The sequence below is a fragment of the Lygodium microphyllum genome, unplaced genomic scaffold (genome assembly GCF_053477565.2).
Source record: "Lygodium microphyllum isolate KBCC unplaced genomic scaffold, Lygodium_microphyllum_v1.1.10 scaffold_119, whole genome shotgun sequence".
NCBI classification, from domain to species: Eukaryota; Viridiplantae; Streptophyta; class Polypodiopsida; order Schizaeales; family Lygodiaceae; genus Lygodium; species Lygodium microphyllum.
This window is the reverse complement of record NW_028229602.1, coordinates 86,167-111,482: the sequence shown is the minus strand read 5'-3', so window position 1 is coordinate 111,482 and position 25,316 is coordinate 86,167. Positions and strand designations below refer to the sequence as shown.

At 41.1% G+C, this 25,316-nt stretch overlaps 1 protein-coding gene across 4 annotated transcripts; it reads right to left on the bottom strand.

The window, feature by feature from the left end:
• Window positions 1–931: 931 nt before the first annotated feature.
• Window positions 932–25,062, bottom strand: LOC148008604 (BTB/POZ domain-containing protein At1g04390-like). 4 transcript variants are annotated; one of them, XM_087674173.1, is made up of 9 exons: window positions 24,827–25,062; window positions 24,011–24,128; window positions 5,073–5,595; window positions 4,849–4,982; window positions 4,317–4,756; window positions 2,956–4,110; window positions 2,709–2,855; window positions 1,705–2,627; window positions 932–1,630 (listed from the first exon to the last, which is right to left on the bottom strand). In XM_087674173.1, exons 1-8 carry the CDS (start codon window positions 24,946–24,948, stop codon window positions 2,186–2,188), a joined length of 3,081 nt encoding a protein of 1,026 aa, XP_087530299.1. In that variant the 5' UTR covers window positions 24,949–25,062; the 3' UTR covers window positions 932–1,630; window positions 1,705–2,185. The 4 variants fall into 4 exon arrangements, with proteins under 4 accessions (XP_087530299.1, XP_087530297.1, XP_087530298.1 ...); XM_087674171.1 differs by having other exon boundaries at window positions 932–1,627; XM_087674172.1 differs by having other exon boundaries at window positions 932–1,483.
• Between the last annotated feature and the right edge of the window lie 254 nt (window positions 25,063–25,316).

The window sequence follows — 25,316 nt, the reverse complement described above, 5'->3', positions numbered from 1 at the left end:
GTAGTATTCACAAATGTTGTACCAATGCATCTTTACATGGATTTAGATTGAAAATCTTCATATTAGTTTCATTGTGAAAGACAATATGCATGTGCATGCCTGTGCGCATGCGTACATGCGTACACATGTGCATGCATGTGCAATATAATAATTGTAGAACTAAAATAAGACCACAAAAAACAAGTCCCTAACATGTAAATGCAGATATATGTAATATTAAATGCACCCAAAAAAAAAAAATCATGCCTACATTTTTCTATTATATCACACACATGACTGTGTTCTAGCACCACTCATCCACAAGATGAGATACATGTCGCATTAAGATGCATGGGCACCAACATTTAGCTAGAAAACACAACCAATTGAAGACCTCTAATGTCTTCAAATGAGCTTTTTAATCCTCACATGCAACTAAGATTTTGAACATATATCAAATATTAAAAATGATCATGATAATCATTTCTAAACCTCAATGTGATTGAACCTGAATGTCGTCGTACTCTTTCAGAAGGTGTTGACCATCCAAGAATCTACAAAGGTTTTCTTTTGTCCACATAGAAAACCTCCAACCCGTAAAGTTCAAACTCATGTATGTTATTGAAGATATTGGATGTGCAAGCTCTTCTTTTAGGATATATACATACACTTGGCATGCACCTCCAGCCTGTTTGGGGTAAAATATTTCTTTTCAAACATGTTAGCATGGTGCCCCTTAAATATGTATTGTTTCCAAACTACACACATCTACCTGCACCATGGATTGCCAGCATGCAAATGCATTGTTGCATGTCTAAAGAGCACTGCCTCTAAAACAAGCTCTCTCTTGATCCTTGCAGATTCCTATTGCTTGTCATGTTCACAATAACACAAGACTTTGAAATAGCTGTCCACATGTCTAGATATATCTTTTTATTAGCCATGCCACTTTTCACATGGACCAAATATGGAGCCTTACATAAGCCATAAAAACAGCAATATTCTTGGGTCACCAAGCTTTTAATGTTTAATAGTCTGGGCATTTATTAAGTTTTCAGAGTCTTAGCAATACCTTTATGTTAGATGCCACTTTCACATTATCAACATATCATAGGTATTTTTTCTCACTCCTTTAATTTCCAAGTCAAGAGGACAATCCCTTCTGAGCATTATTTAATTCAGGAGAGTGTTTTCACCAACCTTTTAACATCATGCTCAATAGAGATCACTGAGATATTGTTGCATCTTGCAGCTACAAAGCAATGATCAAGTGTAGGTCCGTATACACGATTAGAAATCCATGGCAACTCCATATAAGAAATAGTGGTAGCAATAAGCATGATCATAATTTACTATCCTTACAGCAAAAGTGACCTGTGTCAACTGCACATACTTTTCCAAAAGTAAAATCTGACCCAAGTCTGTCTCATATAAACCCTTGAGCAAAAACTCTGCTGTAAATATGACAACTCTGCCATTGTAAAGAGCATTCCAAAAGCCTTCCCTGCAATAATACAACAGCATTCCCTTGGTTCTCTCACTCAATCTTCTCAAAATATCTAATCTTGAAACTGGGAAGTGAATGATAACAATCACTCTTAAAAGAACAACGCATTCAATCTGATGTGAACAAGTGTATGTCCTTTGTCTGCTGTCAGAAGAACAGATTCAGAAAATTCCTAATATAGGCAACAACAATGGACTAAGGTAGGCAATAAAAATTACCTCTATTCAGCAACAAGAGTGCAAAACACCGATCAACTGTACAACCCTTCAGAAGTCTGTCCATATACATTCTCATGCTTTCTGCATACAGTAATGGAGCCCAAAGGACTACATCCATGCCAATCACACTTAAACAAGGATGTCAGTCAACCTGGAAATAGACTTGAGAGAGCCGTTTATTTAATCCCTTTCGCAAAGACTTCAGGCATTCTCAACATTCATCCAATCCTTATGCCATGCAAATCAGTTCGTTCCCAATCCTTATGCCATGTCTTTGATCTTGATTGTGTCAAGTCAGTTGCAGAAAGATCTGCATGGCATTCAGGAAAGACCAGATTTGACCACGCTGGAACAGAGAGATCTGTAAGGGACTTTCAGTATCTTAAGTCATCAAACCATGAATGCACTCAATCCATGTCAGCATTAAGCCACAGTATATTTGCCTGTGAATTTTCAAAAGCAAGCATGCAAATATCAAACTTTATCGTGAAGCCATGGAAGATTGCACATGAGCAGTCCGAACTGCATCTACCATATAATCATCTAGTAGATCCAGCTCCCCATTGTCCCTCATTCTTATGTAATCAGCAGAGATGCACTGTGCTACTAATTCCACCAGTTCCCACTGCTGATAAAGGGCTGCAAATTTCATGACTTCTGGGCCTAAATGCAAACTATTCTCTAAGCGGCTTTGTATAATGCTTAGGCATTGTTCCTTCAGATCTGGGAGTACCCACTGATCAGCAATCTGTGCTAGCTCCACATAGGATTTCAGATGTTTTATTTGTTCTTCCTTGTCAGAGAAAGCCCACATGCAGCCTGCTTCGGGAAGCTGTATCTGTGGCAAGGTAATAGAATACAAGTAATGCAGAAATGCTCTCAGTGCTTCCAGACCAAGAGGAATCTTGACAATTTTGGAAACACTGCCAGTCAACAAATTTGAACATGAGAAAGGAGCCCATTATAAACTTTTTTAGAAGCTATACTGTGAAATGAAATCAGACCTGTCCTGCATGCCAGAACGGAAGAACGCTTCAAAATAAGAACATCGAGTAGAAAGCATTGGACGATGTGCATGTAGATGTTTCTGATCTCCAGCACTTAGGATGCAACCAGCTTGAGATCTATCCTTATCTTCTAACAAGATATCCCTGGATACACGAATTCACATGATTGAGAAATTATCCCATATTTCCAGCATGAACAAAAAACACAACACAAATTTATAAACCAACAGCTGGAAACACTTACGCAAATTTACAGCCCTTATTGCCAAGCGCAGGGGAAAAATCATATGTATCATAAAAGCTTCCCCATGCTGGTATCTTTCCTTGAAGCAATCTTGACAATATATCCATATGACATTGTTTTGCAATTAGCTTTACTTCCAAAACAAGACTTTCCTCCAGGAGCACAAAACCTTTATATAGAAATTCCAATAAGGCCACCACTGGTCCTTTATTGACACGCGATCCAAACCGTACTTCCACTGGACAAGTGTTAGTAGATCCATTTGGGGTCATGGATTGTTCCCCATGTAAGCATGCCCCATCCTTCAAATTGGAAGGTAATAGGTTGGGGCACTTTGTGATGATTATTACTTTGTGTGCATAAATGTGGCTGCCATCAGCAAACACCATTCTTATGTCAGCTGACAAGGAATCATTAAATAGCTTCAGCATGTTATTTCTTGCAGAAGGAAACCCATAAACTCCACAGCAAGCAAGACAGCATGCGGCCAACTGTCGGACACCTGCAGCTGCAGTTGTGGAGGAAGCCAATACAAGGAAACGATGTTCAAGATCCTCATCTGGAGAACTATCCCAATCCATAGGTTCTGATAGTCGCTTCTTCAATGCTAAATTCAAAGCCTTGGCAGTATCAGATCTACGAGCCAGACTTGCAAAGGCCCAAAGAGAAAAAAACAATATAGGGTCATCACCCTCCCATGGATTACTGTCAGTCCAGCAACAGATGGAAACATCAGAAGGTATACAAGTACCCAGATTGATTTGAGGTAAGTGCATTGTAGAAGGGTGCGCTTTTAAAGCTTTACTCAAAACTTGAAGAACACCTTGTTGAACTAGTTGCTGATGGCAATGTGTCGAGCTAGATAAGGAGCAAAGGGCTATGATATGCATAATTGTAGTCATGTTTTCTGAAGCTGCTGCAGAACTGAAGGGCAAAGATAGCTTGCAAATGAAGGAAGGGAGCCAATCATAACCATGTTCGCAAAGGGCATTTTCAAGACAGCGCTTTGCCACACCTGCAAGGTATGTTGATGTAGAAGAAAGGAGGAAAAGAACAGATTTGCAGATTCTAATGCCCTCCAAACCAGTAAGATTGAGAGAACTTTGAGTTTCCACTTGAAAACCTCGTCTGTCCACAATTTTCAGCAATGTTGCACTAGTAAAAACAAGCATCAAAGTGGTGTCACATAAGATATTACAACAACATTCATACAGCACTATAAATTCATACAACAACTGGAAATTAATACAACTTTATACAACAACCAGAAAGTAATATAACTTCATACAACAACTGATAAGTGTAACCCACAGATCAATAAGCATAAATAACTATTTGAAGACTAGAACAGTGTAATTTACCAAGCAAAATTGACTATTCTTGTTATTGATGTTTCTTGCTGTTTTGAACTTGTAAGGCTTTCTTCTGTAGATGTTTGGGCATGGATTGCAAGCCAACCAAAAATATCCCATAGACAAGGTGCAAGTGTACGATCACTTTTGAGTGTCTTACGATTAACCTCTGTATTGTGTTTGCCAGATAGACCCCCAAAGTCATATAATTCCATTAGCAAGCTGCATAAGACACCAGCAAGCCCAGCCCGACAAAAGAGCATATGGTGATTTCCTGCTACTTTGACTATCCCATGAGCTGCCTGAGAGGCTTCCAAAACTAGCAGGTTCAGATCACGAGATCGCCTTGCATTGCAGATATGTAATCCTTCAGCAATCGCATTAGTTATATTTCTACAAATGGTATCTAAACAAGAGATGCTAACTGATAGAGAGAATGCAGGCAATCTCTGCATGCAGAAAGACAAGCAGTTAAACTTCTCTATAAAAAGACCATTATGAGGTCCAAAGAGATTGACAGACTCTATTCTGGAATACGTACACTTAATGAAGTTATAAAGCGTAAGGCCTCAATTCGAACAGTATAAGCTTTTGATGGGTCTGTATTGCTCATCAAAGAAAACCATAACCCTTCTTTCTCCTGCACCAGGCATAAAGCAGCCCCTCCACACAAGGCTGCACCACATATAGAATCAAACCATAGTCAGTTCACAATTCTGCAAGACGTGAGAACCCCAACAAAAAGAATGCAAATAAGTTCAGTACCTAGAGCCGAAGAGAGCCTCAAGGCAGCACAGGAAACATTTTCATTAGCACTGGAAGTTTCCAGGAGGACAGATTTGTGAAGATTGGATTTGCATCCTACATCAAACCTTAAGATTGTCCAGCGGCGGAAACATGCAGTTAATAGATCGGCTATGGCCACATATAGCAGTGTACCATCACCATCAAGCTTGTCATGCTTTTGTAGTTTACTTGCCAGAGTGATTGGGACATCGAATTCCTTAAACAGCTTAAATAATTCATCTTCAGTTATGCCTGTTCTAGGTTTAGATGTCTCAATGATTATTTGCAAACCAGTAGCACAGACAACTACTGTACTACTTTTTGGACATAAAAGCAAGTGGACTAGAGGGAGCACAAGCCTTCGAGCCCCAAAACCAAGGATTAGGTTTACATTGGCAGTAAGCAGAACAAGTGTTATTTCTGCAGCTCTGTGGTAAACCTGTTCAGTTCCTGCCATAAGCAAGCCCTCCAAGGCAGAAATAATATCATCCAGCAAGGTTCTCTGCAGAAAATCCAAGTCCATAAATGTAAGTTCTATCTAAACTTACCAAAATCCAGGCATGCATAAAGATATATAGTAAATAAGGTCACGAAAGTATTGCCTGTATTTCTAAAATACAACCTATTGATACAGAAGCATGCATTTTGATCAATTACAGTGTCATAAACTCGTGTTGCGCAACGTAATGAGTTTTTGGATGAAATGCAGACACATCCAGATTTTGAACCTTTTTGTCAAAAGACAAAAGGAAGACTTTATCCTCTTCCAAGTTCCCATGCTCTCTTAATACTCACACCAAAATGCTTGCTGCAAAGTTGTAAACAGATTGATTCCATATGTCTTCCGATATGCTCAACTTGGGCCAACTACAGCGGCCAAGATTGTCCTCCTCCTTTCCTCCCCCCTTGCAAATTTTGTTGAGAAAACTATTGATAGAGGGCAATGCTCTGGGGTCTTAGTTTTGAAACCTCAAGGAGAACAACGTAGACATATGAGGTATTCTGTTAAGTGCATCTTGCTAGATGGATTGGTAAGGTGTTCTAGCTTAACCAATGGTTTGTGGAAGTAGGAAACGCATTCTGGTGGAAATGTAGTACAAACATCAAAATCTATGTCAAATGCTAATTAGACCATATACACTATCACTAGGATGTGTTTTTCCAAGTTCACAATTAGCACGTAATTAACTCCTAGCTCTTTGGGCAGGCAAGGTATTGCATAAGCTGTGCAGGGCATGGGCAAGTCCATTAGCAGCAAGGGTTTAGTGTTAAAAAGTCAAAGATAAATTAATTGTTTTTAATGTGCAATTCCTAGGCACGCATTTAAATAATTTGGGGCCTGTGAGCTTTAGTGCCAAAAGTTTCACGAAACTTGTTAAACTTGGGGAGGATAGCCAATGTCAAGACCAAGGACAGTACATTTAATCATTTTTGTACAAAATATGCTTTTTCTGGGGAGAAAAATGTGGAAAAGTTAGGAAAACACAATTAAAGTAAATGTGCTAGCCTTGGGCAGATGGAAGCTGTTTTTATTCTTTCCTGGGCATGGGTCAAAGCTAGACAGAACATGCAAGGCTGGAAGAGGTTGTGCTATGCTAGTAACAGCTATGGGCTACTTTAGACAGCATAGCCTCACTATCTAGGGTTGCATGCAAGAAGTATGCAGTCCTCTCTCTCTATAGAAGGCACCAGTGTTGCTGTTGACTGCTGTTTTGAACTGTATGCAGGTGTTTTTTCCAGTTTTGTGCTGAGATTGTCAGTGTAGAGCCAATCTGCGAGAGCAGATACTGAAGAACAAGTTACTGGTTATGGACTGCTAGTGGTTGAAACTCTTAAGGTTTCACAACAGTTACAGATCTTTCTGTATCTAGTTGAATCAACTCTCAATAATCTTAAAGAACTACTTCAAGGGGCACTAGGCTTTAGGGCACCATTCATTTTTGTGTGGTGCTGTAGGAGCATTCTAGCCCCACTTTTATTTCCTTTCTGTTGCTGAATTTCAGCCTTTAAGATTAACTGCTTGCAGTTTAGAATTTACCACCCTTTGATCATGGTTGTTCCCATAGATTCATGGGTAGTTGCTCTCTTTTTTCTTCCATTGTGCATGCAAGGCCAAGCTGTTTTTCTTCTCTCCCAAGCACAAGGGGTCAAAGCTGGACATCAAAGTGTCCCAACACAATAGAAAAACCACTCGTATCCTTTTAAAATAATTTGATGACTTATTAAATTTGTGTCCTTTGTAATGAATAGATATCTTGAGGAGTGCATTAGAGCTGGCCACTAGGAGGCAATGCTTACATGGGATTCGGATGATGCTCGTGCTTATTCGACATTACTTCGGTGTATTTCCAAAGAAGTCCTACCGGTAGTCACCTCCTGCAGGACAGCTTCAGACGTATGGTCGAAGTTGCAGTTGATGTATGAGGCTCCTTCCACCATGAGGGCTGTTACTCTCTATGGCCAGCTCCAACTGAAGTTTAAACCCAAAGATACGATCCAATCATTCCTACTTCGAGTTACCCAACTCCAAGACCAGCTTCGCACTATGCAATCTGCCCTATCAAAGGCATATCTTGTTGATATGGCACTCTACAAGCTTCCTCAGGAGTTTGATGGAGTGGCGAATGCTTTATGGGCACAGACATCTACGACTCCTATCAGTTTTCTTCATATGTCCTCGATGCTACTTGAGCATGAGGCTATTTTGCTACTACAGGGGAGGCTTCCGTCACATTATGGAGGTTCAGGTGATGCTCCTGCCGCTTCAAAGAGGGGTTTGAAGACAAAGAAGTCGAAGGCTCAGTGTTACCACTGTGGCAAGAAAGGTCATTTACGAAAGGACTGTAACGAGTTAGCAGCTTCCAAGAAGAAAAAGGAGCAAAAGACAAAGCGGGATGTGGACTCCTCCGACAAGTCATCATCTGCCTCAGATTCTGACTCAGCTCCTCCGGCCAAGGCGAAGTCCAAGGCACGGAAGGGATCCTCTTCTTTGGATCGTGGGAAGGGCTTAGTGGCCCCTTCCTCAGCTGCTTTCTAGTGGTAGTGGTGATGTCATCCCTCACGACTCTCCAGTGCTAGAGAGGGAGTGTGAGAGGGTGGTGAGATGGGGCAGTCATGCCTCATCTATATTTCTATACAAATGCACAGGATCCAGAGAGACATCCTTGACGCATTGACCGAAGTCTGGCAAGTACAAATCCTAGTGCTGGGATTGACATCCAGGTTCATGATGGGCTGGTTACTTGACAGAGAGCGGGTGGCTTTCGTCTCGAGCTCACATGAGGGGAAACTTTGGCGGTCTGGCCAAAGAAGGGGAATCCATGGTCATTTATGCGTTGTGGCATTGGTGACAGGTTGGTCATGTGTGCTATATCAGAGGCATTGTTGACAAACATTGAGAGTTGCTATGATCTTCTCTATTTTTAGGAGCTAGTACAATCAGCATCGATATCAGGTTCTCTCCAAGGCACCTTGGTGGTGGCTTACGCACCCACTACTTGGGTATCCATGGTTCTACTATGATGGACCTTGTTGTATGTACTATGATGCGACATTATCATTGTATATTGTATTATATCAGATCACCCATGATCTGAGAGAGGGTGTTAGCAGATTAGTCAGTTCATGGTTGAGCCTGTACATGTGGTACAGCGGGTTGGGCACACAGATATTTTAGGCATTTTATTTGCCAGCATTTATTGTATTTAGGCATTATTTGCAGCCAGTCGGCCAGCATTAAACTAGTCATATTTTTGGCATTTATTTGGCCTATATATTCTCAGGCTCCCTCCTCCACATTTCATTCATCACCTAACAATTCTTGGAGAGAGGGAGCATGTGCCAATCCCTCTGCAGCCGGTGACTCACATTGCTTCTGTACTATCTCATGTCTTGGTATATGGATTCCATTTCTCGAGCATACATTTGAGTTCTCATTTGTAGTGTGTTTTTTCTTTCCCTTTCTCTTTTGTCTTGTGTTTCAGCACTTTATCACAGCTTATGTTTATTTCAGCACTTTATTACAGCTTCCATTGTTGCACCACTTCCAACAGCCTCATGCTCAAATAGCATGGAGGATATATGGGTAAAGCTCACTGGTGCCAATGATGTCTAGGCCCACAAAGCATTGGCTACTCCATAAAATGTCCGAGCTTGTAAAGCACAATTCCCACAAGATGAGCCTCTGGAAGGGCGGAGTGCATGTGGCGAAGCTGATCTAGTACCTCTATAACATGAAGCAAGAATGACTAAATAGTATCCTTCAGTTTGAACTTCATCCGTTAGAGCGTCCATACAAGATAACTGTACACATAGTCGAGGGAGCCTCGTACAACATTTGAAGCTTCATCCATATCGTTGAAGTAGTCCTGCAAGAGGTGACCGCCAGAAGAATCTCTTTAGAGATACAACGAAGAAGAGCAGAATAGGGATACGCATCATCAAAATCCCATGTGAGCACAATTTCCTCGCGCTTGTTCTCATTGAAATCAAGTAGAAGAGGAGTGGGGTGCTCAAGATGCTCAATAGCTCCACAAACAACATATCATAACCACTTCTACACAAACCATGCTTTCATAACAGTACTCCATGTTAGGTAATGAAGGCCATGAAGTTTGTCATCGGTAGAACAACAAGGGGGGGGGGGGGGGGCATCTAGGGAGGATAGGAAGAAAAAATAAAGGAAAGAAGAGGAAAAGACAGAGAGTACAGCCAAAGCACAGCATAGACTTTACTAAACAGAGTTTGCATGTAGTTTTGAGGGTTAAAGATCACAAAATATGCAAAAAACACGAAGAATCAACCAAGATAAGATGAATAGAGGCTGAAAAACCCTATCGCCTAGCCTTCACGAGCTGATAATACTATAAACGTACATGCTACAAGTCAAAAGGCAAACAAACAGGCATTAAATGTAGTCGCCAATAGTAGTATAACGCAAAAATCAAAAAACGCAAGCAGCAATAGCATTAAATGCAGTCAGCGCAGCCTGTAAGATGAACGCAGCAGCAAAACACAAATTTTTTATTACAAAAAAGTCCCAAAAACTGGTCACCCAACGCAAACTTCTGATGGTAGAAAAGACCCACGATAAGACAGATACAGGCTGAAAAACCTCTTGCCCAGCCTTCAAGAGCTGAAAATACTACAAACCCAAATGTTGTAGGTCCAAACACAAACAAAGAGGCATTAAATGCAATCACCAATAGTAGTATAATGCAGAAAATTAAAAAATGCATGCAGCACAGCTTGTAAGATGAACGCAGGAGCAAAACGCAAATTCTTGATCGCTATAAAGTCCCAAAAAACTGGTCGCTCGATGGCAACAGACAAAGTTGATCAATAATCAGCTGAAAAACAGCAACCCAAATGTAGATCCTAAAATCTGATATCATGTCAAAAGTGGATGCAGCAATTGAAGCATGAAAGAATGATGAAATAAACTATTGAACACAAGAACACTGCAAAGGAGAACTTAGAGATGTGCTCGAGAAATGGAATCCATATACCAAGTCACATACAACAGTAAATCACTCGCTACATGGGCACTCGCACCGGGTCCCTCTCTCCAACAGGGTATGCATTGGATCCACAAGTGATGAATGATTCGATGTGGAGGAAGAGCCCAAATATATAGGAAAAATAATGCCAATACAGTAATCAGGTCGGCCAGCACTTAATGCTAGTCTGCTAGCAATTAATGCTAAAATGTTCATCATAATGACAAATAAAAAACACCTAAATTGTATGAAGAAATCACTTGGGAAATGCACACAAAATCGCGATTGGAGGAGAAAATGCACTAACAAGCAATAAACTGACTGCTCTAGAATGAGCTACCTCCTCCATCAAAACAAGTGACAAACAGATCAGAGCTCCTGAAGTCCTCTTTTGACTCTGACTAAGGGTCACAAGCAAGAGATAACAAGGCATGACAAACATGCCTACTAACAAGTGGATCAACTTTTCCCACACGATGCTCAACCAATGGCTACTCCATTGGATTCAACTATGAAGCTAACTAGGGACTCACCTACTCTTCTCTTCCACGAGCATACCTTAATGCTCTGAAGCCATCTCATAGGAATATATGTATGCATATGTTAATGTATATTCATGGTACTTATGCTTATCGCTCGTATTTTTATCATGGACTAACATTTCAAGCCTACAACGATTTTGACTAGGCCGAAGACTTGGATACTCTGTGTCACAAGGACGTGTACTATGAATACTTAGCTTTGTTATTATTAACTTGTGCACATATGAGTTGTACATGTGAAGGGCAAGTCAATTAAAGCACAGTGACAATCCAAAACCTAAGTAAAGCATTGGGAAACAATGGAAAAAGTTGTTATAAGTCATGATGAACAAGTTCTCGTGGGTGTGTGATGTCATCCTATCATTCTAACATCCATCATCATTGAGCATTCTATCAATTGTGTTTGTCGTGTTGCCGTGCATTTTGTGCTCTCTGTGTTTGCACCACATTTCTTTACACCTTCGATGATAATGCAAGAAAGTGAAAAAGAAAGGTACAAACCCCAAGGTATATGATCTACACTAAAAGTGGATGTTCACTCGATGTGCGCAAGGCAGGAGGACCCCTCCCATAAGAGGGCAAAAGGTGCCCAATAACAAGGTGTGCTCACAGCAAAATGACTCTTAACAATACCTTAGATTCCAAGTGGGGGCAGTTGCCCAACAATTTGGATCAATGATGGAATCCATTCAGCGGATGCTAACATAGTGGAGCACTAATCGCCTCTCCATAGGAATCAAAATCCCAATTGTCAATCAGGCCTTCCTAGCAATCACCCCATTTATCACTTTCTACCAATGCTTCTCATCAACATGCCCAACTCAATTATGCCACTTGGTTTGAAACTTCCTATGGTCTAGCTCAAACAGATTCCAAGGATTCTCAACCTAAAGTGGCATGGTAGTTTACCATCAAACACAAGTCAGAGAAAGGCTTGGGTATCATCAACCCCAAGCACTAGAGCCAAGCCCTACTAGGAAAGTTGTGGTTCAATACCCTATGCTAAGTGAGCAGACCTAGAGTTTCTTCTTCAAGAGGGATTATAAGAATGTCAATTGCATCTCGAGGGGGGCTTGAGGCCCTCTTGAGGTGGATCTTCATTACAATACTAATCATCCTCCCTATCTTGTCAAGAGGAGTTTGAAACACACCCAATCACCTAGACAATGCAAGTCAAGAAAAGGGAGGGCCTGTTTGGAGGGACATTTACAAGGATGCAAATGGGGAGATTCTTCCACGTGCAGTGGGGAGCATGAGAGCAACAACTCAACGGCTCAATATTGACGTGGCAATGCTCCAATTCTCACCACTAAGGCCCATTGCGAGCGGTAGGAGTGTCATCAAAGCCCCCCAAATACCTCCTCCATCCTACAAAAGGATGGCAAGCTACTATGGATAAAGTGCTATAAGAGCTAGCTTTCCTCTAACTTCCTTGGAGAAGGATCCAAGGTTGTAGGGGAAGCCATGAACACTAGACCCGCACCTAGCTTGGTTGGAATTTATAAGTGGCAATTATGAATGTGTAAGGGCCAAGTCTTTGATGAGACGGATTGAGGTCTAGGGGAGTGAAGCTCGCTAGCTTCTTCAATCTCACAAAATTCACTAAGCTTCTTGAATCTTTGCTGCAATGGATCAACGAATATATACTATGTAAAATGATATGGATTGGGCTGTCACCCGTACCCAACAACCAAAGCATTGCTATATGGCAAAAGCAGTGCTATAATGTCTTGGTGCACAACAAACAGGTGAAGCCCATAAAGACAAAAGGGGTAAAACTTGCAACCATGAATCAAGATGAGTGAGATGAGTTAGATAAGCTTGCATGCTCTACCATAGAGCTTTCAGTGTCACATACTTTCCTCTTTAACATAGAGAAATTGAATCTACTTATGGTATGTGGCAAAGATGTGAGGAGTTATATGCTCAAAAAAGTGCAACAAGCAAGGTTTATTGGTTGAAATTTTTTATGGATCTTCGTATGAAGGAAGGTACAGCCATGTCTATACATTTGAATGAGTTTAACTCTATTTTCAGCCAGCTGATTGCTTTGGAGTTTCACATTGATGAGGAGTTCAAGGCAACATTTTTGCTATGCACTTTGCCTGAAAGTTGGGACACTTTTAGGACAGCAATGAGTAATTCCAATGCCATGCTATTATATTTAGATGTGGAGAGTTCTTTACTTATGGAAGAGCTAAATAGGCAAAATATTTCAGCAAACAAGTCTTCAAATGCACTGCCTATAGAGGCAGCTCCTAGCAGAAGGGTAATTTTGAAAACAAAGCATACAGCAAGTCTCATGGAAAAACTATAGAGTGCCATAATTGTGGTAAGAAAGGGTACTTCAAGCGAGATTACTTTAAGTGGAAGAAATAAAAGCAGAAGGGAAAAAGCACTAATGATAGCAAAGAAACATGCAAAGAAGAGCAGTGTGAAGATAGAGGAAGTCAATGTAGTCAGTCATGAGAGTGACAATAGCAATGATGTACTCTTTGCTTTTCTTTTAGTGCACAATCATTTATTGCAAATTCTGATGATGATACACACTTGGATTCTTGATTCAAGTGCTTTATTCCATGTAACACCACACCATGAGTGGTTTTCTGACTAGGTGTTGTCCATTTGGGGGACAACTATGCATGTGACATTGTAAGAATTGACAATGTGCAGCTGGCATTTCAACATGGTTCAGTGTTCACCTTGCATAATGCGAGGCATGTATCCCAACTCAAAAAGAGCTTAATAAGCACAAGGTAGCTAGATGATGAAGGTTATCACACCACTTTTGGGGATAGCAAATGGAAAATATGTAAGAGATCTAGGATTGTTGATAAAGGCACTAAGAGTGATACTTTGTATCCATTAAATGTATCTAGTGTGCGTGATCGTGTTGTCGCCATAGCGGAGTAGCCAAGTGTGCCTTTATGGCATAGCTAGTTGGGGCACATGAGTCAAACTGAAATGAAAGTGCTTTCTCATTTGGGTTATCTGCCGTGTTTGAGATATATTGATTTTGATCATTGCATATTTGGTAAGCATACTCAAAAGTCTCTTTCATTAAAATCTTCACCCTTAGAGTTGGTACATTCAGATGTATGTGCGATGCCAAGGTAATCTCTAGGGGGAAAGAAATATTTTATTATATTTATTGATGATGCCACCGACAAAGTATGGGTGTATCCAATCTATCATAAAGACAAGGCATTAGATAAGTTTAAAAAATTCCAAACACTTGCTGAAAATATGACCAGCAAGACATTAAAGTGTCTTCGCTCTGACAATGGTAGGGAATATGTGTCAAAAGCCTATCAGGCCTTTAGTGAAAGCAGAGGAATAAAGAGAAAGCTCACTGCCCCTTATAATCCGCCCCAAAACAGTGTTGCAAAGCGTATGACTAGGACTATTCAGGAGAAGGTCTATACTATGTTGACTCATGCTGCACTACCTCATGGATTTTGGGCAAAGGCTATTATGACAGCTATACACTTGATAAATCAGTCACCGAACAGGTCTTTTTTTTTGTTGGGGAGGAGAGGGGGAAAAATCCTCAAGAAGAGCGGTCGGAAAAGCCATCTTCGTATGCACACTTGAGTATTTGGCTACGAGGCTTTTGTGCATATACGCAAAGAAAAACCCAGTAAATTAGAACTAAAGTCCTATAAATGCATTTTCCTAGAATATGGTGACAAGGGTGAAATGGAGTATAGATTATGGGATCCCGAGAAAAATAAAATTGTACATATCAATGATATTATCGTGTGAGTTTGAGGAAGTCAGAAGGGTTGTGTTCCGAGATAAGATACTTGTAGGACACCAAAGAATGCCCACAATACAGCAGCAAATACTTGTTGTAAATGACCCTATTAATGTAGGGAATGATGCTGAAATTAATCAACAAGAAGTTGCCCATGATATACCACATGTCCAACAAGAAAATGTGCCATTAGAACAGCCAGAACATGCAAGAAAGCATGTTTAAACCATTTGGACAGCAAGCTATAAATCATAGTTACCAGGAACGGGGAACGGGAACGGGAACGGGATCCCCTGGAACGGGGGGAACGCCCAAAGTGAGGGAACGGGAACGGAGGGAACGATATATATATATATATATATATATATATATATATATATATATATATATATATATATATATAAGAGAGAGAGAGAGAGAGAGAGAGAGAGAGAGTCAACACTTGTCTTAGAATCTAGAGAGAGAGATCATATCAACCATAATTCATGAAATTAGACTCTAGAGAAATAATAATCAAGTTTCAACAATAATAAAGATTCAAAACATTGTAACCAGCAATGGATTGTCGCATTCATAATTCAACATTGTAATCAACGATGTTGCATAAGTCCAACTGGCAACAAGTGTGCATTGCAAAAACACAAAATATGCACTAAACTTTAAAGCCTAAATAGTAAAGATCCAAGTTACAAGAGCTCCAATTTCCAAGTCAATACTCTAAAGTTCCAAAAGGCTAGCTACTAAGTGCTCTGGATCATGGAAGATGGCTCCACTGTGCTTGAATGCTCATCCTGCTAAACAACATCCTGCCCATCACCATCACCATCATCATCATCGTCATCTTTTTTCCAACATATAAAAGAATCAGCCTTTGCAATTGATGTACGAGCTAGCAAACGAAGATTTGAGCTCACATAAACTAGGTCATTCGTCTTCATTGTACCAAGACGATTTCTCTTCTTTGAGTGAATGTGATTGAATGAGCTCCATAGTTGCTCTAAACAAGAAGAGCTAATTGTTTGGCTAAGAATACGAATAGCCAAACTCTACAACTCTAGAGCTTCTACCCCGTAGTCCTCCCACCATAAAGCAGCCCCAATATTTGTCCTGTCCTCTAGTGCATCATCCTCTGTACCAAACATCCCTAATGTTTGCCGATATACAGAGAGCTGATTTTTAATTTTGCGTTGCATTTCACGGCTAGGATAAAGCCTTGCAAGCAATGTGTTCCAAGCCTTGACCACCTCAAGGTCTCTTTCTTTCATCTTTCCTTGAAACCCAGGATCAAGCACATATGCTGCAACATGCATAGGAGAGTCATACTCATTCCATCTGCTGATGCATAACTCCTTGATCTGCTCATACCTATCTGTATTTGGTTCCAAACTCTCCAACCTCTCAATCATGCGATCCATACCTTCATAGATCTTCCCAATGCATGAATCCATGCCATCTGCAAGCCTCAACATGTGCATAATAGGATCAATCATTTGGTTGGTGCAATTGACCTCATCCCAAAAATCTCTATCAGAAACATATGCATTACATAACACAGCAATAGCAGTGGCAACCCAAGTCCAATTTTCATACTCATCACTAGCAAATAGCTCCCTAATTGCACCTTTGCAATAGTGCAATCGACCAAGCATAAGAAAGTTATATGCAAATCGTGTATCCGAGTATTCAAGAAGTTCTTTATCACTTCTCTTGCGAAACTCAGCATACAAGTATTGATGATTACATATAAATGTGATAATCTTGTTGCCTTTCGCAACAAGAGATGCAATCCATGGCAAGTCCCCAATATCCTTCAACAAGTTATTCAAGCAATGCGCCATGCATGGACTAAAGGTGATATGTGGATACATTGCCATTAAAATGTTTCCTCCTGCCCTGTTTGTAAGTTCACCATCTGCCACAAACTGCACTACATTTTCTACCCCAACAGCCTGCACTACCTCGCACCACTCGGAAGTCAATACATCTGCACTCTTTCCAGTCTCTGAAGCATCATGACTACCAATGAAGTATATATCTCCACGAGAATATGCAACAACACTATGTATGGACCTATGGCGTGTGTCACTCCATCCATCTGCTATCAATGTCACTCCATTTCTTGCCCATTGATTGCGAATATTTGTTGTTGCAATCTCTATGGCTACTTTCTCCTTTTGAAGCAATGTAGTCCTAATAGTTTCTGATAAAGGGGGCTTATATGTGGGTCCATACTCTGCAATCTTTGTCACCATATTTAAAAAATAAGGTGACCTGGCTGATTTGAATGCAATATGGTCATGGTAAAAAAAGCATGCCACTACTGCATCTGTTTCCTCTTTTTTCTTTGGTTCCCATGAAGTATGCAATGGACTCTGTTTAACACCACGACCTGTTGCCATTGATGGTCCACGAGAAGGTTGCGTAGCCACTAATCCTGGTGGTCTTTTGCATGAAGCACCATGCCCTGTTGGCCTTGGAGTCCATGTTGTTGGATCCACTGCTATATTTGGCGTCCTCCTGGCATGTGAATTCCCCATAGAAGTGGCTATGCGGTCAAGTAACTCCTGCCTTTTCTCAATTGATACATTGGTGCAAAAACGCACCTCTTTCCCCTCCTCATGTAGAAGATGGGCTCTCACTTTATCAGCCCCACTAGTGCGAGCATAAGAGCAAAGTTTGCATTTCCAAGGGCGAGCCCCTCCACCTCTCAATGGCACCCCTACATCTACCTCATCCCACCATGACCAAGCAGTGCTTCGACTTCGTCCAGTTGTTGACGAAGTACCTGCTGAGGATTATGAAAATCCCATAGATGTCAATGCTGCCATCTATATAGAAGTGACAAATAATCAATAAACTTCAATGAAATTACAGAAATTTGCAGCCAACATTTCAACATCCATGTGTCAAAGTTCAATGAAATTACAGAAATTTCAACCAAAGCTGAAAGTCCAATGAAATTACAGAAATTTCAACCAAAGTTGAAAGTCCAATGAAATTGCAGAAATTTTGGCCAAAATTTCAACATGAGCATCGAGAATCAAGATTCCTCGGACCTCACCTAATCGCGAGCGGGAGTTAGGCCAAGCAAGCAATAGATGTGGGCCGCACGCGACGTAGGCGGGAGAGGCAGGTGGGCAGAAGTAGGAACGGCCTTGGCGAGGTAGGTGTGGCAGGCGGAGCAGGTGAGTGAAGCGAGAGCAGGCGGAGCAGCGGGCGACAGGCGGGAGAAGCTCGCGGGCGACAAGCGGGAGATGCAGGCAAGTCGCGACAACCTACAGGTGGACAGGAGCAGGCACGGAAGTAGCGGACGACAGGCGGGAGTAGCGGGCGACACGTTTTTTTCTAATTTAAAAATTATGTTGCTGAAACGACTGTTCCAAATAGAGAACCACCAGGGAACGGGCGGGAATGGCCAGGAACGGCGGGAACGGGCTAGGGAACGGAAGGAAACGTTTTGCCAGCGTTTCCTGGGCTCGTACCTCCCGAAACGCGTTAATCCGTTTCTATGCGCCGGAACGGGCATTCCCTGTCTCTATGCTGTTAATGCAGATTTGCAGGCTGAACAACCAACAAACACTAATCATTGGGTCCGTAGGTCAACCAAACATACCAAACAGCCAGAGACGTTTGTTCTTGGTACAAATTATGTTGCTGATTATGTAATATTGACAAATTGTGGTGAACCATCATGCTTCAAGGAAGCAATGGACAAAGAGGACAACAAGAAATGGCATAAAGCTATGCTATCAAAGATGGAATCTCTAAAGAAGAATGGTACTTAGGAATTGGTGCATTTGCCAAAGGGGTAAAAAGTCCTACCACATGCAAATGGGTTTACAAGATGAAGGTCACTTCTGGTTCCTCGCCAAAGTACAAAGCACAACTTGTTGCAAAAGGATACAAGCAAGAACATGGGATTGACTTTGACAATATATTTTCTCCTGTAGTCAAGATGACCACTTTTCTAACCATATTGAGCTTGATTGCATGTGAGGATATGGAACTCATACAAATGGATATAAAGACTGCTTTCATACATGAAGATCTACATGAGGACATATATATGCAATAGCCAGAAGGCTTTATGGCCAAAGGGCAAGAAAAGATGGCATGTAAACTCAAGAAAAGCTTGTATGGGCTAAAACAGGCACCGCATGAATGGTATCATAAGCTTGATACATCCATGCAATCTCAAGGATTCAAAAGGAATCAAGTGGATCACTGCTTATATACCAAGAAGGCAGTATGTGGCAGCCTTATTATGTTGGATTTGCATGTGGATGAGGCAAATCACATTCTTGGCATGCGTGTACTCGAGGACAAATCAGAAGGTCTTCTTTATCTGTCACAGCAAAAGTATGTATCCAAGATTTTGTAGTGTTTCAATATTAGGGAGGGGGGATATAATCGGCATACCATTGCCTCCATATGTGAAACTCAGTGCATAGGACAGCCCTACATTTGATGATGAACGGGCTAAAATTGCCAAGATTCTGTATGCTTCAACTGTAGGTAGCTTGATGTATGTTATGGTTGCTACACATCCTAACATAGCATTTACGGTGGGAGTGGTTAGCAGGTATATGGCACATCCAAAGGTATCATAAGATATCTTAAGGACACAAAGGATTTGTGTATCTGCTTTGGAAAGCAAAAGGCATCTGTCATTGACTTTATGAATGCAGACTATGTTGGTCGTGCTGATTGTAGGAAGTTTACTTCAGGGTATGTATTCATCTTCATAGGGGGAACAGTTTCCTCGATTTCCAGGCTACAAAAGTATGTTGCATTGTCTACTACAGAGGTAGAGTATGTGGCTGCCATAGAGGCATGCAATGTATGTGCAAATGTATCTTGGTATGGTTGGTAGTATGCAAATTCCCATGCACAATCACATTGCAATAGTCCAAAGTATGCAAACATTAATGTTTCCTAATGCATATGGTGCTCCTAGCATGTTAGGTTTACATGAGGGGCTAGTCAATTAATGCACGGTTTCATACTTGTTAAGATAAAAAAGTTTCCATGTGCTTCTTGGTGAAGCTTTAGCATTGTTCCACCTATAAAAGAATGCAACTGGATAGAGAAGGATGGCCTAGCAAATCATCCTCGGTGATGCACTTTACCTTGATGTATTTCAATTAGACCTAATTTACATTGAGCTCTTTCAAGTTCAACAAAGCATAGAAGGTCCAAAGTATTATCTAACGCTCAATGGGGAGGTTGCATCTCCACTCCCCTAGTGATGGACAACTCAATTATGTAGCGGATCTTGAACGTACTTGGTTTACATCCAAGGCATTGTATGTTGACAATATTTTTGCCATTGGGATCACTATTTAGTACTAGTCACTGTGAGTTTGCATACAAATATGTATGGTTTGTATCTAGGCTCTGAGACTATATATTTGCAAGGTTGCTAGCATGTATGGAATACATTGATGGTGCAGTGTACATTTGTAGGTGATGCAAAAGAAATACAATTGCATAAGTTACATGTTGTTTGCAATTGATGTATGCTTTACATGAGTATCACTTGTTGTAGTTAGTGTAGATTAATTAGGTCATTACCACCCTATTTGAGGAGGAAGGCTGGTTTCATGTGTTAGTCACCTTTGCACATTTGATTGACTTTTAATCAAATGTTGAGCAAAGCATTAAAATTTCATGTCCTTGTGACAGCGGCAATTGGTTGGTTCAAAATGCAACATAATGAGGCACACCACCATTGTTGTACCAATGCATGGAGTATTATCTATGTGGAGACAAACCTGCAAGCATACTGGCATGGGACGGGGACGGGGACAGGGACAAAAACTAAGACAAGGACAAAAATTGTCATTCCTATCATCGTGAGAGGGGGGCATGAACAAAACTAGGACAATGATGACAGTTGGGCATGGGAAAAAACTGGGACACTAGAAGGAAAAAATGGGTTTGGAATAGAAAGCTGGAAAATATTGTCCCATGTCGCTATGCTTGCAAGATCCTCCAACAAAATCGAGCCCATGGGTGTATCACATGGGGAGTTGTTTGCTTACACTCAATCAATCAGGGACATTTTACTTTAGGATACAAAGATGCATGACACGACCTTTACCATTTGAGGTTAGTTCATTTGCTATGATGGGATTGGATGCCTTGCCAAATCAATAGGTACTAGAGCCCTTAGTGTCACGAACAAAGGTCTAGGAGCTTTTTAGAGTCTCACAAAGTGGCACATTGGGAAGGCCCACTACCAACAACTGACCTCTAGCGGAGAAAAGCTTTTTGTATATGCCACCTTGGAGGAGATCTGGTCTTTCATCATCCACTCCCTTTGAGGCTGTTTGGTGTAGCTTGAGAAGAACTCTTATCATCAATAGGAGCCCAACAGTTGTCCCTTCATGTCTAGGGCTACCATGGCTTGTTTTTTAAGCTATGAGATGGTAGCCCCAATGGTGCCCCTGAGTTTGCAAGCCATTTATATATGCACTATCTTTACGGATAAACCCTAAACATACTATGTCACCCGGAATCACCCTTATTTGTAACAATAGAGTGTAATGAGATGGAAGGTGCACATGCTTGTATTATGTAACAGTGAATGGACTGCTGTTGAAATCAGTTGTGGCTTGGTGCATCAATCGTTGTTGACCTAGGATTGGTGACTGTCTTGGACAAATTGTGGTTGTTCAAGCTGCGGGCGTGGCTATCTTGCGAAAAGCCAAGGTTGTCCTGGTAATAGTCAAGGTTGTGTAGGCTGGGACGTGGCTCTTTTGATAGAAGTTGTGGCTGATCTTACCTGTTGTAGGCAGATCATGGCTATCTATGCCTTAGGCAAGGATGTCTTGACCATCAGGAGGACACTCTCACAACCCTGAAGAAGAATGCTTGCATGTGAGCTGTTGTAAATCGTGTGGCATCAGATCTAGGCTGCACACTGCTGGCGGTACCAATACAAAGTGTTGACTTGCACATCTAAGCTCATATTCCGGGGCTGTGATGCAGGCATTGAGCCCATACAGATACATGTTATAGGTTGCTAGAATTAAAGAACTCCAACTTCTGTCTTTTGTAATAGATATTCACACGGAAGTTAAGGAAATACTGCAAGGGTGCAAAGTTTTTGGGTCAACCTGTGTTGTGCTGCCTTTAGGCTTACTAAAAGCCGGTCTCAATGCTACACCCCCACCTTGGCTTCTTTCCTTTATTCCCCCGAGATGGCCCAAAGAGGCCTTGTATTCATATGATGGGTTTGCATTTAGCTCCAGCTAGACTGTCAACCACTTGTACTTCTTCGACTTCATTCTAAGCAACATAATTTGTCACACTATATGTTGCAAAAAAACTAAGTTCCCACTCATTTGGCAGAACCATTGGATCGTGTCCATGATACTCCCAAAAAAGACCAACACGAAAAGTGGGGTGCATCCTCCAGTGAGTCATCTATTTGAAAAGATTGGACCAGATCCATGGTACTCAAAAAGAAGGCAAACATGAAAATCCAATAAGCTAGCATGTATAGTTGGCTCATTGATGATTTTGAAGCATCCTAATTACATTAGTGTGGATTCACCTTGTCCAGATCTCTTCAGTCTCTTTATTGAGTCTTTATGCACACACTGAAGGAAAGCAGTCCTTGCACACTAAAACACAAATGCACCCAACGGTGGAATAGTTATTAGGATCATGCCCTTGTGAAAAAAAATTGTATATAACACTTCAAACTCATCCAAGTCCTGTTGTGTCATAGCAATGAGGAGCAAAGGGGACTTCGCACCAGGTCCTCCAATCACAAATGTGGGAGTAGGTTGGGGAGGTCATAAACACATGGGCCAACTTGAAGGGTCCACCATTTCATCTTATCTACAGTTACAAAGACTCTTGATTATGCACCAAGTTGTGTAGTTTTATCATGCATTTCAACTCCGCTATTAATGAAGTCATCCTCCCAATGGGATCAGGAATTGGCTCATATGATGATGACAATGTTGACCCTTAAAGGTCAGCTAATGGCACATGCTCATGATGATCAGTAAAGACGAAATTACTTGTTGATGGAGACGACTGAGAGCAAAGTGATCATGATGCCATAGGATGGCTTTCACATGCTAAGCCAATGGAGCCAGCCACCCTACGATTTCCAGCACCACACTTTTGCAAGCATCAAGAGAACACATACAATGCAAAATAACATCCTTGAACAAAACTATAAACACATTTTGGAAGAAGTTTGGGGTGGGGGTGGGGCAGTGCAGTATAAGTCTTGCAACAGTCACAAATCCCCAGAACCTCCACAAACCTGCAGCAGTTTGCTATCTCGAAACTCTGACAGCCACAATCTTGAAGTATGCTCTAATAAGCTGTTCTACTGCAGCCTGATACTTGGTCAAACCTCAAGGCTGCTCTTTCCCTATTTGGGTGTTGCCTATGTGTGCATTGTCCTTACTTGCATACGTTGCACATACTTCAAGCCTCAAGGATCTTTTCTTATTAGACTTGAGGATGGATTTGGGCATGGGAAGAAAACAGACGCAAAGTTGAGAGTGTGTTACAATCCTAAATAAACTCCCAAAAGGCATGTGCACAAGGGGCCAGTGGCCTGTGCTGAAAGGCCATAGGATATTTATGACCCTCAAATGTCGAGTGATCTAGTATAAATAGTGGCTAGAAATTTACTATTAGTGGCCTAACTTCATAATGAGCCCTAAAAATGCCTCAAAACATAGATTGATATCAGCTTCTAAACTTTTTGCTCTATATTACTTTAGTTCTTATTGACTTAATTTGTTATTACTCATTCTCAGAAGTAAAATTTCAACCTGAAAGGTCCATAAGAGTTGCTAATTTAGAAACCTTTGCAACAGATTTTTCAGTCCAAGTCTGGACTGATTCACAAAAGTAAGCAGCTTATATTATACTCACTTTCAATTACATCCTCTAACTACTTACATGAAAATAGACACTGTGAGTTAATCAAGAAGAACGTTCTCAACTTTTAACCTGGCATAAAATTGAACCGCTAAACTCGAGGATGTCATGTGTTTAAAAAATGGGAATGTCAACATCCAAATGGACCAAATTTTATTGCACAGAGAAACACCACAGAAACAACATTATTGGCCCAGTACTCACATCAAGGGCATGTAGGTTTGCTTTGTGTGCACTGATAAATGCTTGGATGGCACGTACAGCCTGACCCTGCAATTCAGCATCTGTGCTGCACCAACTCTTCTTCCTACCATCATAGTGCCTGTGAGGCCAGGGGCAGAATGGCAAAATTCACAAATCCACCCCAGGATTGCGTGTGTAAATCTCAAAGCAGTCATCAAAATTCAGCTGGGACGAGCTGCAAAATCTTCAACGAGAACCAGACACATTGAATTAAATCGATTTGAACTGAAATATGCCCTTCATTAGATTGGCTACGTACAACCAAAATGGAAAACTCCAAATTGGTCTTAGGATAAAAGGATTTACAAATTTGAAGCGGTCATAAAGATGGAGCTGGGACTTGCAGCCCCATTGGTGAGCTTCAGCAAGAACCTAATGCATTGAATTGAATCAGATTAAATTGGGTTGCGCCCTTAGGTCGGGCCTGGGAGAATTTGTACAATCACACGGAAAATTTCAACTTCATGTCAGGATTATGGATGATGGTTTGAAACAGACATCAAGATTTGGGTAGAATGAGCTACAATCTCGTGCACGTAAAAACGTTGAATCGAGTCGTATTGGACTGCACACTAAGATTGGGGCATGGAGATGTGTACGACCAAAACGGGAAAGATTCAAATTCATTTCATAAAGATTTGAGGATGGATAACTTTGAGGCAGTCATCAAGATTTAGCTGCGCCAATCAGGGGACTATAACAAGAGCCAGAAATGGTGAATTCAATCGAATTGAATTGGAAAGCATCCTTAGGGTTACGGCAAATGGAGAAGCGTACGCTGCTGAAGACGAAGACGAAGCCCTCAAACCAAGGCCGAGAGCTCGCTTGAGACGATCCTCGTGAAGGAGAGGGGCACGGGGGGCAACCCCTCCTCCTTTGCCTTTGCCTGTACCCATCATAAACTAGCGCCTGATTATACTCTGGTAATCCTTATTCTCCCTGTACTGTATCGCAGAAAATTCCTCTGATACCTTCTGCCATGACCATTCAGATTCTTCCTGTGAGTCAGTGTTCACGGAAGAGCGAGGTTCAATGTAAATTGAATAACGAATAATTTCAAAAAAAAATCCCAAAAAAATAAAAAACACTAAAATTTAAAGAAGAAGGCTTAAAACTTTGAACTTTACAAACAATTTTAATTAAAAAGTTATGCCACACGTGTAATTTGATTCAAATATCCCATTGAAATTTTGAGTTAAAGGTTTCTAGATCTACTACCAAAAATATTTTTGGTGAACATTTCACTTGCTGTTTCAAGATTTAGGTC